Source organism: Mustela erminea, chromosome 11 (assembly GCF_009829155.1).
Source record: "Mustela erminea isolate mMusErm1 chromosome 11, mMusErm1.Pri, whole genome shotgun sequence".
NCBI classification, from domain to species: domain Eukaryota; kingdom Metazoa; phylum Chordata; class Mammalia; order Carnivora; family Mustelidae; genus Mustela; species Mustela erminea.
This window is the reverse complement of record NC_045624.1, coordinates 17787292-17802730: the sequence shown is the minus strand read 5'-3', so window position 1 is coordinate 17802730 and position 15439 is coordinate 17787292. Positions and strand designations below refer to the sequence as shown.

The 15439-nt window shown below is 38.9% G+C and overlaps 1 protein-coding gene across 9 annotated transcripts in view; it reads left to right on the top strand.

Annotated features, from left to right (window-relative positions):
• Positions 1–923: 923 nt before the first annotated feature.
• AGBL3 (ATP/GTP binding protein like 3) overlaps positions 924–15439 on the top strand; it is a 58118-nt gene continuing 43602 nt past the window's right edge. Inside the window, exons 1-5 of one of the 9 annotated variants that reach the window (XM_032304365.1) lie at positions 924–1474; positions 3355–3454; positions 4578–4638; positions 7454–7639; positions 13523–13630. In XM_032304365.1, the coding sequence (XP_032160256.1) occupies positions 3395–3454; positions 4578–4638; positions 7454–7639; positions 13523–13630 (415 nt within the window). In that variant the 5' untranslated portion in view covers positions 924–1474; positions 3355–3394. Of the gene's footprint in view, positions 1611–3340; positions 3455–4577; positions 4639–7453; positions 7640–13522; positions 13631–15439 lie in introns of all 9 variants that reach the window. The other 8 variants (XM_032304364.1, XM_032304363.1, XM_032304361.1 and 5 more) reach the window with 8 other exon arrangements.

Here is a 15439-nt window from a genome sequence, read left to right as displayed (position 1 = left end):
AAAGAGTATGGGCTAGGTGTAGAAAGCCAGAAGGAGCTTGGCAGGGCATGTCTGTTCAAATCCCTCTCTGTGTCCCCGGTCTCTGCTTGGCATGGCAAACATTTGTTTCCCAAACATTTGTTCTTCCCATCCTCCTGTGAAGCCCCAGACCCCACCTTCTCCTTAGTTCACCGTGGTGTAGGAGCCTCAGTTCCCTGTCTCGGAGGTTCTCCTATCCCGGTGAGGTGTCCATACATAAGAAATGAAACATACTTGTCTCCTATTAATTTCATATCCATTTAATTAATATACCAGCCAAAATAACTTAGAGTAAAAATTTTCCCTCCCATACACACCAAACATCTGAAGACTTTTTTTTTTCAGCTATTAAATTATCCACCAGACGTAAAGGTCACGGGGAAATCAAGATGATTTCAGGAATAACGTCTTTATCTCTTATGGGCCAGAATGTCTAAATCTGCTATGAGATGAACGTATTTCATTAGATTAAGACAATACAGGGATTTGTGTACATTTGCTAACAGTGATGCTCCTTAAAGAATCTTTGAGCTGGTCAGAGTTCTGAGTATTGTCTGTCACTCCTCTATCGAGTATTTAGAGAGAAGTCTCGCTTTCGGAATAAAGATGTTTAGTCACACGACCCTGCAGAATACAGCTTGGTGTGGGCAGAAAGACCACCAAAGCCTAAGTCTTAACCAGTCCGCTCTACTGCCTCCTCAGAGAAAGGACATGGCAAACAACCGACGTGCAGAAGCTGAGACAAACCGCGGCTTCGCCTTCCCCGCTCCTAAACTACCCCGCCACGACCCTACCGCAGCTGGGAATTCTCGGCCCCTAGCAACTCAGCCCCTAGTTCCCGTCATCCCCTGGGCTCTCCCCTTCCTCGCCCCAAATCCCGCGCGAGCCGTTCTCCTCGGCCCCGGTCGCTAGGTGATTCCCGAGGGCTGTCGGGAGTCTCGCGAGGGAGGGTGTACCGTTGCCCTAGAAACGAGTAGGCGTCGCCTCTCGGGGAAGGGCGTGGCTGAGGCTGTTAACTACAGCGGCGTTCCTTGGAGCGGCTAGACTCTGGGTATCTCCGGTAGGACCGCTGCGGGGACGACCGGCCAGGCCAGAGGACTCGGGGCGGGGGCGAGGGCCCGGCCCAGGCGGTGGAGAGGGAGAAGACATCGCACACCCGACGCCCCTTGCCCGAAGCGACCGCGCGTTCCAGAAAATGAGCTCCTCCCCATATTGCCGGCTCCAGAAGTGAGGGTGGGAGCAGCAGCTTACCGACCCGACTTGCGGCTTGTGAAAGTGCTCAGTCCTCCCCACCGAGAAAGTGACCGTGCCTGGCCGCACGCCTGCCCCGCGCAGCTGGGCTTGGAAGCGTCTGCTTTTGCCTCTTCTGCCGCAGACGTGGAAGCTACCCGGGAAGCGCCCGTTAGCCAATGTGTGTGCGCGGCTCTCCTGAAGCCCAGCTTCTCCATGACAGCAGGTCAGCGCGCGGCTGTGCCTCGGAAGGAAGCCGAGTCAGGCTTTATGCCAAGTTTTCCAGACTTGGGGTTGTGGTGATCCCCGGGTTGAGACTGAAGTCTCTTAATACTGGAGGAGGTGTCTTCTCTGTTGCCTGAGTAGGTATTCGCTCTCTGTGGAGAGGAGCATAAACCGGTAGACTTGAAATTGGCAAGTTCCTTTGGTCTCTCAAAAAATAATAGAATCTCAGCAAGGAATTTCTGTTTCTCCATTGTCTTAATAACCACTTTGGAGGATGCTTGCCTGGGAGGAGTCCTGGTCATGGCCAGTAGAACCTGATCGCTATTGAGGTTTAAGTAAGAATAATGGAATATTAGAACAGAACATCTACAGAATATTAACTCAAATATAAAGAGAAAAGTGTATTGTGGTAATTTGACCTTTTGGTCCATTGAAAATTAAGCAGAAAAAAAACTATATTAGAATTTTTTTTTAATTTTTTATTATGATATGTTAGTCACCCTGTAGTACCTCATTAGTTTTTGATGTAGTGTTCCATGACTCCTTGTTTGCATATGATACCCAGTGCTCGGTGCAATATACGTGCCCTCCTTAATACCCATCACCGGGTCAACTCATTCCCCCACCCCCTCCGGTCTAAAACCCTCGGTTTGTTTCACGGAGTCCACAGTCTCTCATGGTTCATCTTCCCTTTGATTTCCCCCCCCCACCTTCATTTTTTCCTTCATTCACCTAATGTCCTCCATACTATTACTTATGTTCCACAAATAAGTGAAACCATGGTAATTGTCTTTCTCTGTCCCCTCCAGTTCCATCCATGTTGATGCAAATGGTGGGTATTTATCCTTTCTGATGGCTGAGTAATATTCCATTGTATGTATGGACCACATCTTTATCCATTTGTCTGTTGAAGGGCATCTCGGCCCTTTCCACAGTTTGGCTATTGTGAAGATTGCTGCTATGAACACTGGAGTGCATGTGGCCCTTGTTTTCACCACAACTGTATCTTTGGGGTAAATACCCAGTAGTGCAATTGCTGGGTCATAGGGTAGCTCTATTTTTAACTTTTTGAGGAACCTCCACACTGTTTTCCAAAATGGTTGCACCAGCTCATATTCCCACCAACAGTGTAAGAGGGTTCCCCTTTCTCCACAGCCTCTCGAACATTTGCTGTTTCTTGCCTTGTCAATATTAAGCTGTTCTGAGTGGGGCAAGGTGGTATCTCAATGTGGTTTTGGTTTGAATTTTCATGATGGCTAATAATGTTGAACATTTTTCATGTGTCTGTTAGCCATTTGTATGTCTTCTTTGGAAAAGTGTCTGTTCATGTGTTCTGCCCATTTTTTGACTTGATCATTTGTTTTTTGGGTGTTAAATTTGAGAAGTTCTTTATAGACCTTGGATACTAGCCTTTATCTGTAATGTCATTTGCAATTATCTTCTAGTATTCTGAAGGTTGCCTTTTTGTTTAGTTGATTATTTCCTTTGCTATATTGTTAGATTTCATTGCATGAGTAAGTAACTATAGATTTTCTATGATTCATGATCTTTTTAAATGGCTTGGGATCATTCTTAACTTGCTTTGCCCTGTGGCAGTGTAAATACAGGATGTAAATGATTTGGCTGTGTAGCCTGGAGATTGATTTTTTCAATTATTTATTTGATTAGTCTTTTATTGTGATTTTGTCTCTTTTTTATGGAAATGGAAAATTTCTTCAAATATTTGAAAATGAATGTTTAATTAGCTGTGTCCTAATTTAGCTTTTCGAGAAGCCTGTTGTCACTGTTAAATACAATTATATAGGGTGGGGGTTACTCATTTAATATAATAAACACCTTCAGGTTAAATAGAAAATAAGTTCCTTAGAAATTGTTTTACAGCCTACCTACATAATAAATTTCAAGCCAGACATTGGAAGAAATGTCAGAAGATTCAGAAAAGGAAGACTATTCAGACAGAACAATCAGTGATGATGAATCAGTAAGTTTTTCTCAATTTTATCCCACTTAATTTCAGATAAAACTTGTGTTACAAATTCCCAATAAAATCAGTTGGATGTAAATATCAATTAGATGTTTAAATCACTTGTCACTGAGGTTGGAAAATAATTTTAAGGCCAAGACATTACTATGTGCGGTATGCCTTATCTAGAAAGAGAAACTATATTGATATTTTGGGGGAAATATTTTGGCTAAGGTTCTTCTGAGTTTTACTTACCTGTGTTTTAAATCATTACTAAGGTTTTTATAACTCATGTTCAGTTAGATGTATTAATTCTGTTACATCATAACAGGTATCATAATAGTGGATCCCCTAAGTTCTAAACCTACTGTGTATCACCATAATAGGTTTAATGTGGCTCTGATGTAAGAAAGGAAAGGACATGGAGGAAGAAAAAGGGCAAAACAAAATGCAGTATTTCAAATTATATTTTTTTAAGATTTTTTTAATTTATTTGAAGAGATCACAAGTAGCCAGGGAGAGAGAGAGGAGGAAGCAGGCTCCCTGCTGAGCAAAGAGCCCTATGCAGGGCTCCATTCCAGGAACCTGAGATCATGGCCTGAGCCGAAGGCAGAGGCTGTAACCCACTGAGCCACCCAGGCGCCCCTCAAAATAGTTTAGTTCTATTACATATTTATGAGAGATTTCCTTCAGATTTTTATAAAATATAAATTATCAGGTATATAACTTAAGGTCCCAAAATAAGCTCCTTCAAATAATGTATCACTCTTTAAGTCCATGGCTTTCTATGCTGCTTTTCTTTTTCTTTTGGTTAACTTTATTCGTAGTTTAAATTGTTTTGCCAGGTTTACTGAGAATCTTTAAACTTTATTCCCCCTGTATAGTCATTAATATGACCTTACCCAATGAAAGAAGGGGGATGAAAGATGCAAACTTGAAGATTTCGGGGCATTAGAAGTATTTCACACTTCGAGACCAGTAGCCCATAATAGTCCTTTGATTTTTTTCATTCATTAAAGAATAGAAAGATGTGCTCAATTCTAAGTACTAAAATAGATGTAAAAAATTTCTGGAAACTGTTGGTTTTTTTTTTTAAATATCTTAAAACACTTAAAAATATCGTAAAACTCTCCTGTTTTAGGATGAGGATAACTTCATGAAATTCGTAAGCGAAGATATCCACCAGTGTGCACTTTTAACAGGTTTGAACTTATCCATATATTCTCCTTTCTCTTTAGGGTAAGACCTTGAGTGTTCACTCAAGGTCAGTGAAAAATAAGGAAATGAAGAAACTAGAAAAAATTCAGATTGAATAATACAGAAGTGTATTCTGATAATGGATAAGGAAAGAAAATGTATCCATTTTTATAAGACTCTTCGGAGCTCAAACTTTTGAGGTTTTAGGTAAACCTAATATATTTAATGAAACTAAATAAAAGTGGTCACTACTTTATAAAGGAATACACTTAACATAAGGATTTACACAGGCATTTCTTTAAATAACTAGCTCTTTAAATTTACCGTATGACTCGTTATAATGGGCACAGTGTTTTTGAAGTACAGTTTATTTAAATGAAGTATGCCTGTTTAAAGAGTTTCCTTAGTAAGTGGTTCATTTGCAAATGCACATATATGTGGACTCTTGATGTATACTTGATTTTTAAAATGTATACATTTAGAGTTGTATTTAGAGGTTTTTTTTGTGTGTATCTAAAATATTTCTTCTAAATATTCACATATGTATCCTAATTAATCTGAAATTGGAGATAAGGCTTTAATTTTTCTTTTTTTCTTCTTTTTCTTTCCTTTTTCTCTTTCTGCCTTTGTTTGTTTGTTTCTTTCTTTCTTTTTAACCATCATTCTAAAACAAATCTTTTGAGATACCTACTATTCTCAGTTTGGTATGTATCCTTCTAGACCTTTTTCTTTGCATTTGTATACATATCTATATCCATACTCATAGAAAATTTTAGTACTAGTTTATGGACTTCTTGCCATCCATTTTTTCTTTTTAAAATTTTGCCAGTCTGTTGGAAGAAATGAAGTAACTCACTGTTTTCAACTAACGTTTCCTTTATTGCTGAAGAAATTGAGAACTATTTTATATGCTTGTCTATAGTCACTCTTTTTTTTTTAAGCTTTTATTTATTTATTTGACAGACAGAGATCACAAGTAGGCAGAGAGGCAGGCAGAGACAGAGAGCCTGATGCGGGGCTTAATCCTAGGACCCTGAGATCATGACCTGAGCTGAAGGCAGAGGCTTTAACCCACTGAGCCACCCAGGTGCCCCTATAGTCACTCTTATAATGAATTGCCTGTTCACAGTAATCCTTTTTTAATGTTGCTTCCATTATTTAGAATTATTTTGATGTTAAATTTATCATTTATTTATGGCTCTTTATTTTTAAATCTGTTAAGCTTCCCTACCCCAAAATCATCAATATATCATCTAAGTTTTCTCTAAATACATTGAATTTTGGTATTTAATTTCTTTATAATTTACATTTATGAATAATAAGAGATATAGATCTAATTTTATTTCCTAACTCCTAGCTGCCTTGCCATTTTTGAGTCATACCATAAATTAGACAGAATGTGGTCTGTTCACATATTGAAATAGTAGATGCTTAAAACTGTTGCATAAATGGATCTAAATAACAATTCTGAGGAATAGCAAGGGAAGGTGTTATTATTCCTTATTCACATATAGTAAAATTTATGTTCACCAAGGCTGCATTAGCCAAGCAAAATCGTACAGAAACAAAGTGGTAGAACTCAGTCTGTCTGACTCCTAGTCCAACTTGCTCTATCTGCTATTATACAAAAATAGATCAAAAGTAAATCTAGGTAAAAAGCCATGTTTGGAGGTAGTAGAACAAGAGGAGTCAGTGAGACAAGTGAAAAACCAAGTATGTGAAAGCTAGGGAGAAAACCAGAAAGTGTAGCATCGTAAAAGACAAGGTATGTGAGCTTAGGGAGGGGAGGTTATCCTCATCAATTTGATACCCCACAGCTATCCCATTGAAAGAGATAGGGCCTCTGCACTACCTACTTGGGGCGACCCCATTATATTATATGTGTGTTAATATCTTGGTGTTGTGTCACACAGTGACCCTAGAATGAGAACTGAGAGAAAGTTGTGACTGAGAATGCACAAGCAACCTTTGAGAATAAGAAATGGTGGTGAGGAATTATGGTCATGGGGTATATTAACCTGTTGGACCGATGGTTGCCTCAGTATGATTAAGTTTAAGAAGACTACAGTAGGGGTGCCTGGGTGGCTCAGTCAGTTATGCGTCTGACTCCAGCGTAGGTCATTATCTGGGGGGGTCCTGGGTCTCAGGGTCCTTGGGTCCAGCCCCACATCAGGCTACATGCTCAGCAGGGAGTTTGCTTGTCCAACTGCCTCTCCCTCTGCCCTTTCCCTAGCTTGTGCTCTTTCAGTCTCTGTTTCAAATAAATAAAATATTATAAAAAAAAAAAAAGACTCAACAATAGACTGTTTGCTAGAAAAGCTACAAGAAATAAAATGGTTTTGGAGTAGCATCTAGAATTTAGCATAAATTAATAATATCTGAGATCAGCAACTACTTTTTAGCTATTGTGAAGATCAACTGTTACAAAATTTTAATAGTAATCTTTTTTAAGATTTTATTTATTTATTTATTTATTTGTCAGAGAGAAAGAGAGAGAAAGCGCGTGCACAAGCAGGCAGAGTGGCAGGCAGAGGCAGAGAGAGAAGCAGGCTTCCTGCCAAGCAAGGAGCCCAATGTGGGACTTGATCCTAGGACCCCGGGATCATGACCCAAGTCAAAGGCAGCAGCTTAACCGACTGAGCTACCCAGGCGTCCCTTCAATAGTAATTTTATTTTTTTAAATGGCTGGACTTATAAAATGATATTCATAAATACTTGCAAATTAATGGTATTGGAAGGGGAAAAGGAATATATTTAAAAATTAAAGGAATTGGCATTTTGCTTCTTATCTCTCATGATTGTGTTTGAATCTTTTTTCAGCTGACTCTATTAGTGACCCATTTTTCCCCCGAACTACTCAGATACTATTGGAATATCAACTAGGGAGATGGGTGCCACGTCTTCGTGAACCACGAGATTTATATGGTGTCTCTTCTTCTGGTCCGCTGAGCCCAACACGGTGGCCATACCACTGTGAGGTCATTGATGAAAAGGTCCAGCATATCGGTATGTTCTTAGCAGTTTTTGGAATTCAAATATTAGCAAATGAACTTTCCAACCTTAATTTTAATGAGGAGACTCATGGTGTCAGAATAGTGCATTCTAAGAGGAATATAACATGAGCTATAAGTGTCGTTTAAAATTTTCTAGTGGCCACATTTAAAAAAGGAAAAAGCAACATGTGAAATTGATTTCAAATATATATTTTATTTAACCCAAATTTATCCAAAATATTTTATTACATTCTTTTTTTTCATATGAAGTCTTTGAAATCTGGCATGCATTTACACTTGCATTTTAGCTCAGATCAGCCACATTTCAAGTGTTCAGAAGCCACATGTGCTTAAGAGAGGGACTTAAAACATGTGCCAGAATTTTGTAATTCTAAACAATTCGAAATAGCGTGACTGTTGCGGTCACATCCAAAGTCCTGTATGAAGTGAGGTCACGGACAGAGCATGCCAGATGGCTGTGCAGTCTTGCTCCTGTTTGCTCCCTGTCTCTTGCTCCCCGCTACCCCCGCTGAATATCTTTCTTCTCTTCTGTTCATCTTTATCCTCTTTTGCCTTTCTTCCTCCCTTTTCCCCGCTTCTCTTCCTCTCTTATTTTTTATATCTTTATGTCTCTGTCTTTTTTTCTCTCCTTACCTTCTTTCTGCTTCTTTCCTTTAATGTATGTTTTATGGACCCAAAGAGGCATATTTTAGTGACTATTTTTGTGTTTCGGTATGTATGTAGTCCCAAATTTAGTTTTCATTCAGTGTGTTTCAGCCTTGCCTTCCCAGTCCTCACACCCAAATAACAGAAACCTTTCCATTGCCCATCGCCTCCTCAGTGCCACTGTTTTCCACTTTGTGTTGATTATAGCACATACGTGATTGCTGGGTGGAGATCTTCTTAGACATTCACTAGCGAACAAAATTAAAAAACAGCTATACTTGCTCTAATTGTATTTACTATATTGCTTACTTAAATCAGATGCTACTTGGGCATTCTTATAAACTAAGTTATCTCTTTATATTACGTAGTAAACAGAGAAAGAGGGGAAAGGAGAAGTGCCTCCCTCCCGTTCCCTCTCCCCCTCTCCACATACATATGCTTCAGAAGACTTCAGGTCAAAAGTTCTCAGCTGAAAAAAAAAAAAAAATAGTTCTCAGCTGGTGGTTTATGCCCCTCTGGCCATACGGTCAAGTCAGGCTGTCTGATTCTGCCAAATGAAAGCCAGCAGTAAACAAACTGCCCATGGTGGGTACCAGGGGACTTTCAGACTTTAAATAGCACATTATAAATCTTACTCTCTTTATCTTGGCCAACTGTCAAAGCTAGATATCCAGACTTTCCCAGCTATAAAAAGAACTTTTCCAGTTCAGCTACAAATGAACGCTGTCCTACACAATCATATATCTTGAAAGTCTTTCCTTATTAGCTCATATATACCAGTCTCTTTTTTTCATAAATTAGTTCATTATAAACAATACTTTTTTTAACTGGTCTCTTATCAGTGAGTTTTAGATGTTTCCAGTTTTTGGCTCTGACAAAGAGAACTTCATAAACATTCTTTTATATGTGTCCGTGTGTGTGTGTGTGTGTGTGTGTGTGTATGACAGTTGTGGAGTAAATTTCTGGAGTTTCTGGTTAAAAGGATACTACCAAATTGCCCTTCAAAAGGAACTATAACAATGTACAGTCATAAAAAATTTGTATGAGTGTGGTTGGTGGTCTTCAAGATTACCCTCAGGTTCAATGATTATAGAAGGACTCCTAGAACTCAAAAAAAAAAAAAAAAAAAGCTGTTAAACTCATGGTTTTGGTTTATTACATTGAAATGATACATATTAAAATCATCAAAGGTTAAAAAAATAAAAAATCAGCAAATGCAAAAGGGACATAGACTAGAGTCTAGGAGAGATCAGGTACAAGCTTCCAGTTGTCCCCCCCAATGGAATCTTATAGACAGTGTTTAATACTCCCAGCCATGGGGCGCCTGGGTGGCTCAGTGGGTTAAAGCCTCTGCTTTCGGCTCAGGTCATGATCTCAGGGTCATGGGATCGAGCCCCACGTCGGGCTCTCTGCTCAGCAGGGAGCCTGCTTCCTCCTCTCTCTCTGCCTGCCTCTCTGCCTACTTGTGATCTCTGTCTGTCAAATAAATAAATAAAATCTTTAAAAAAAAAACAAAAAACTCCCAGCCATGATGTGATAACACACATGAAGTTTTGCCAGTCAGGAAAGGTCATCCAAGCTTTGGTGTCTATGATGTCTTTTAGGGGCTAGTCCTATCTCCATGGAGTACCCATATGGCCGACCTTAGTTATTCAGTCTCTAGCCTTTCCCGTTAAGGTGGATAGCATATGGTGTTAAGTCCCTTTACCATAAGTCACATTGTTAGCATAAATTATCTGGTATGACCCAAAGCCCCAGGTAGACAGATAAACTCTTATTAAGCAGGATATTCCAAAGTCTGAGAAGTTACCTTCTAGGAGTTTCACAAGGGTGAAACCTTTCTTTGGTGTATACAGAGTTTGGACAACCCAGGCCTGTTGAAGTAATCCTTTACTACGCAATGAGAGGGCCTGTGTGCCCACAGACTCACAAACACTGTTTAGTTAAACCTGATTTGCAGCAGTCTGATACTGTTTCATATATGTTGTTTTTCAACATGTATATTCCCTATCTATGAGTGACATTGAACATCTTTACATATATGTATTGACTGTTTTCGTTTTTATATTTTATTTTATTATGGTAAAAGCACTTAACATGTCAGCTAGAGGCACAGAGTTGTTACAGAGTTTATTCATCCTGCATTTTTTTTTATAAGATTTTATTTATTTGACATAGAGACAGCAAGAGAGGGAACACAGGCAGGGGCTGGGGGAGAGGGAGAAGCAGGCTTCCTGCTAAGCAGGGGCCCTGACACGGGGCTCAATCCCAGGACCCTGGGGTCATGACTTGGGCTGAGGGTCTCTCAACGACTGACCACCCAGGCACCCCCATCCTGCATTACTGAAGCTTTGAATGTGTTGATTAGTAGCTCCTCATTTTCCCCTCCCACTTGGCTCCTGGCCCCGTGACCACCGTTGCGCTTTCTGATTCTGAGTTTGACTATTTTAGATATTTTATATAAAGTAGAATTGTGTGGTATTTGTCCTTCTGTACAGACTAACTTCATTTAGCCACATGTCCTCAGGGTTCATCCGTGTTGTTGCATATCGCAGGATTTCCTTTTTTAGGACTGAATAATATTTCTCTCTCTCTCTCTCTCTCTCTCTCCCTGTGCCCTCGCTCTCCATGCCTTCTCTCCCTCTCCCTGTGTGTGTAGCACATTCTCTTTGTATCATTTATCCCTTGATGGACATTCAGATTGTCTCCACATCTTAGCTATTGTGCACAGTACTGCAGTGAATGTGGGAGTGCCAGTATCTAATATCTCTTCAAGATCCTAATTTCAGTTCTTTCGGGTAAATACCTAGTGGTTGGACTGCTGGATGATGTGGCCACCTGGGAAATGCAAATTCATACCACATCAAAATCCCACTTTACACATACTGACATAACTGGGGTTGAAATCTGGTAACACATGTTGATGAGAAATTAAACATATGCCCCCCAAAAACTTACATGTACGTGTTAATATAGCAACGTTATTCCGAATAGCCAAAAGACTACATTTTACATTTGAACTTAAACTAAGCACTAAGCAATGATGACAGCGTAGAGCATAAGCTACCGATGGATGTAACATTGGTTCACAGCTTTGCATTGTCAACTAAAACAGAAGCTATATATGTACGAAAATTTGGAATTCCTACCTCAGGATCTACAACCAAGAGGAATGTGGGCACATGTGTTCCAAGGAACACGCATAACACTTTTCACAGAACCATTGTTCATAATGGCGTCAACCTGAAAGGACCTGAATGTCCATTATAAGTAGAAGTGGATAGATAAGTTATAGCATTTTTTATGTAGTAACATATTGCATAGCAATGAAAAATGAACAAATTACAGCAACGCTTCACAAAATGGATTGATTTCACAAATATGTGAAAAAAGAGAAGAATGTGTATTATGGAATTCAACTTATGTAGGTATAAAAACAGGCAAAACAAAGCTATAGTTTCATATCAATATCATATCAATATATTTATGCATATAAATGAATATGCAGATTATAAAATTATAAAGGCAGATGAAGAAGCGATTATGTTATGATAAGGTTAATGGTTATAGTTCAAGGGGAAGGAGGAGCAAGTGATTAGAATGGGGTATGAGTTGGGCTGGCAGTGTAATCTTGATCTAAGTGATAGATACTTTGTGATAAAGCACAGAACTGTATTTCTTTGTTCTTCAGTTTTGTACTTCTCATAAGTATAATTCCTCATAAACATTTTGTTTAAACATTTGGTTTATTTCTGGGCATGTGAATTATGGGTAGAAGTATGTTTCAGTAGATTTTTTAAATGAGCACAAGTAATTGGCCAATTCAGAATAGAATCTGGAACTAGACTAACACATTTAAGACCAAATTATTTTTGATACAGTCACCAAAGCAATCTGGTGGGATAAGTCTTTTTAATAATTGGTGCTATAACAACCTGGTGTCCATGTAGAAAAAATAAACCTTGACCTTTACCTTTCTCAGCACACAAAAAAATTAATTCAAGATAGATCACAGGACTAAGCGTAAAAGTTAACATCATAATATTCCTTGAAGAAAACATAGGACAGTATCTTCATAATCAGGATAAGAATAGTTCTAGAGCGGACCCAGAAAGAAAAAAGAAATAATGAAAATAAGTTTGACTTCATCAAAATTTAAAATTTCTCATCAAAAGACATAATTAACAAAATGAAAAGGCAAACCACAATCTAATATTCCCAGCACATATCTGACAAAGAACTTGTATGCAAACTACATGAATAATTCCTCAAACCAATAATAAAAAGAAAACTAACTAGAAATGGGCAAAAGAGTTGAACAGACATTACATTGCTCAAAGGAAGACATATAATGGCTAATAAATGAGGAAAAGTGTTAAACATGGGAAATGAAAATAAAAAATCACAGTGAGATACCACTTGATACTAGAATGGCAAAATTTTTAAAAATATTAAAGGCTGATAACTCCAAACATTAAAATGTGGGACAACTGGAACCCTAACACATTGCTGGCATGAGTATAAAACTGTAAAACCACTTCAAAAAAAGGTACAGCACTATGTTTTCTTTTTAATAAAAGAAAATATACATCTATGTATTTGTCAAAATTCATTGAACGTACAGTTAAGATCTGTACATTGCATTATATGTAATATGTAAATTTAAATTTAAAAAAATAGCCACAGGGGTGCCTAGGTGGCTCAATGGGTTAAGCCTCTGCCTTTGGCTCAGGTCATGATTTCAGGGTCATGGGATCGAGCCCCACATTGGGCTCTCTGCTCAGTGGGGAGCCTGCTTCCCTCTCTCTCTCTCTGTGCCTGACTCTCTGCCTACTTGTGATCTCTACCTGTCAAATAAATAAATAAATAAAATATTTAAAAAAAAAAAAAAGGAAGAAGTGTCTTTTCCCCAAACCTTGAAATGGGATGGCCTGTGATTTGCTTTAGCAAAACCAAGTGTGGCATAAGAACAGCATGTCATTATTGACCTAGGTCTTGAAAGTCTATGTACTTCTGCTATGTCTTAAACCCTGTCCAGCCACCATGGAACCATCCATAGCTAGCTTGCTGGATGGTTGAAAGAGAGAAAGCCTGAATAAGTAGGCCCTGCGTAAAACACTAAATATTAGCCTGGATATACTGATGGATAATTTGAAAACATGCAATAAAAAATTTCCTGTTTTATTTTAAGTAGTAGTATTGAAATCAAGTTTTCTCTTTGTTTTTCCAGATTGGACTCCTTCTTTTCCTGAGCCAGTGTACACCCCAACAGGCCTAGAGATGGAACCCCTTTATCCAAACTCCAAGGAAAACACTGTAGTTTATCTAGCTGAAGATGGTGGGTACATAATGAGACATGTTGCTCTAAAATATAATTTGGTACCTAGATTCATCCCTTAATTATATTTGTTTTGCTGCTTATAATGGAAACTGCAGATTACCAGGAAGTCCCTTTCTCTATCACAATGTTTGGTTACAGACTGACTGAAATCTGGACTCAGCGCTGATTATATTCTTGAAGGTGTACGGCAGCTTATGCAAAGTTACTTTAAAATAGAACCTATTGCCCACTACAATGGAGAGTTATATTTAGAAGGAATTACGCTTCACATCAGTTTTCAAAGATAAACCCACTGGAGTGTTCTACAACTATTGTTGCTGCTCTATTTATAGGTCACATTTGTGCAATCTGTCAGGTGAACTTCATTTCATGCCAGTTTGGTAATTTCTTGAGGTTTCATCATTAAAAGGGAAGATACCCCACACTGCAAGTAACATCTAAGATTGTATCTCTGGAAAGTTTTCTTTTCTTTTCTTTTTTTTTTTAAAGATTTTATTTATTTGACAGATAGAGATCTGTCAGAGATCAGTAGGCAGAGAGGCAGGCAGAGAGAGGGGGAAGCAGGCTCCCTGCTGATCAGAGAGCCTGATGCGGGCCTCAATCCCGGAACCCTGAGATCATGACCTGAGCCGAAAGCAGAGGCTTAACCCACTGAGCCACCCAGGCGCCCCACCGGAAAGCTTTCTTAACAGTCAGTATCAATATTTGTACTTGGAAAACCCTAGGAACGCGAAATCTCATAACCGCTTTAGGATAGTATGCTAGCAGACATAGATGTCTCAGCCTATAGCCTAACCTTTGTAAGGAAGTATGGGACTCCTGCACAGTTTCACCGTCAGAGTTCTAGATCTTAAGATAACTTCCAGGGAACATATGTATTTTATCTAAAGGGCTGGCAAAACAGAAGAATTTATAAGGATTGTTTCCTATATAGTAAACAATTCTAGAAATCCTATACTCACGTATTTTTTAACAACTAGGGTAAAGACACGCATCTCTGATTTTTTTAATTTAATTTCAAATATTTACATGGCTAACCTGCCTTAGAACTTCCACACATTTCAACTCTATGTGTGTGTATGTATGTGTGTGTGTGTGCGTGTGTGTGTATACATATTTTTATACATATATATACACATACACACACACACACACATTTATTTTTTCAAAGTCTCCTGTTAATCCCAACATCTGGGTTATCTTGGGGTTTGTTTAAAATGTGTGTGTGTGTGTGTGTGTGTGTGTGTGTGTGTGTGTGTGACCGTAGATCACATTTTTCCTGCTTTTCTTCATGCTTCATAATTTTTCCTAATCCTATGCAGGACATTGTGAAAGATATGTAGTAGGAGTCTGTATTATGTTCTTTTTAAAAATTATGCCAAATTTTGTTCTGGTAGGCAGCTAAGTTGCTGGCAGACTATTTTGCTTCTTTCAGGTTTGATTTTATTTTTTTAATTTACTTTTTTTTATTTTATTCCTTTATTTATTTGAGAGAGAGAGAGAGAACATGGGGAGCAGCGGAGAGAGGGGCAGGCTCCCTCCTGAGCGGGAAGCCTGATGCGGGGCCCTGTCCTAGGACCCTGAGGTCATGACCTGAGCTGAAAGCAGACGCTTAACCCACTGAGCCACCCACCCTGGTTTTATGTATTTATTTTTTAAAATAAGGACAGATCTATTTTCATTTTGTCTTAGTCATTTGGTCCTAGGTCATTGTCCTTACCCCTGGATGTGGTACTCACACCTAACCTGCAGCCTTTCTGGAGCCGTGATTGAAGGGCTGAGGTATTCAGTGAAGTCTTTCCATCC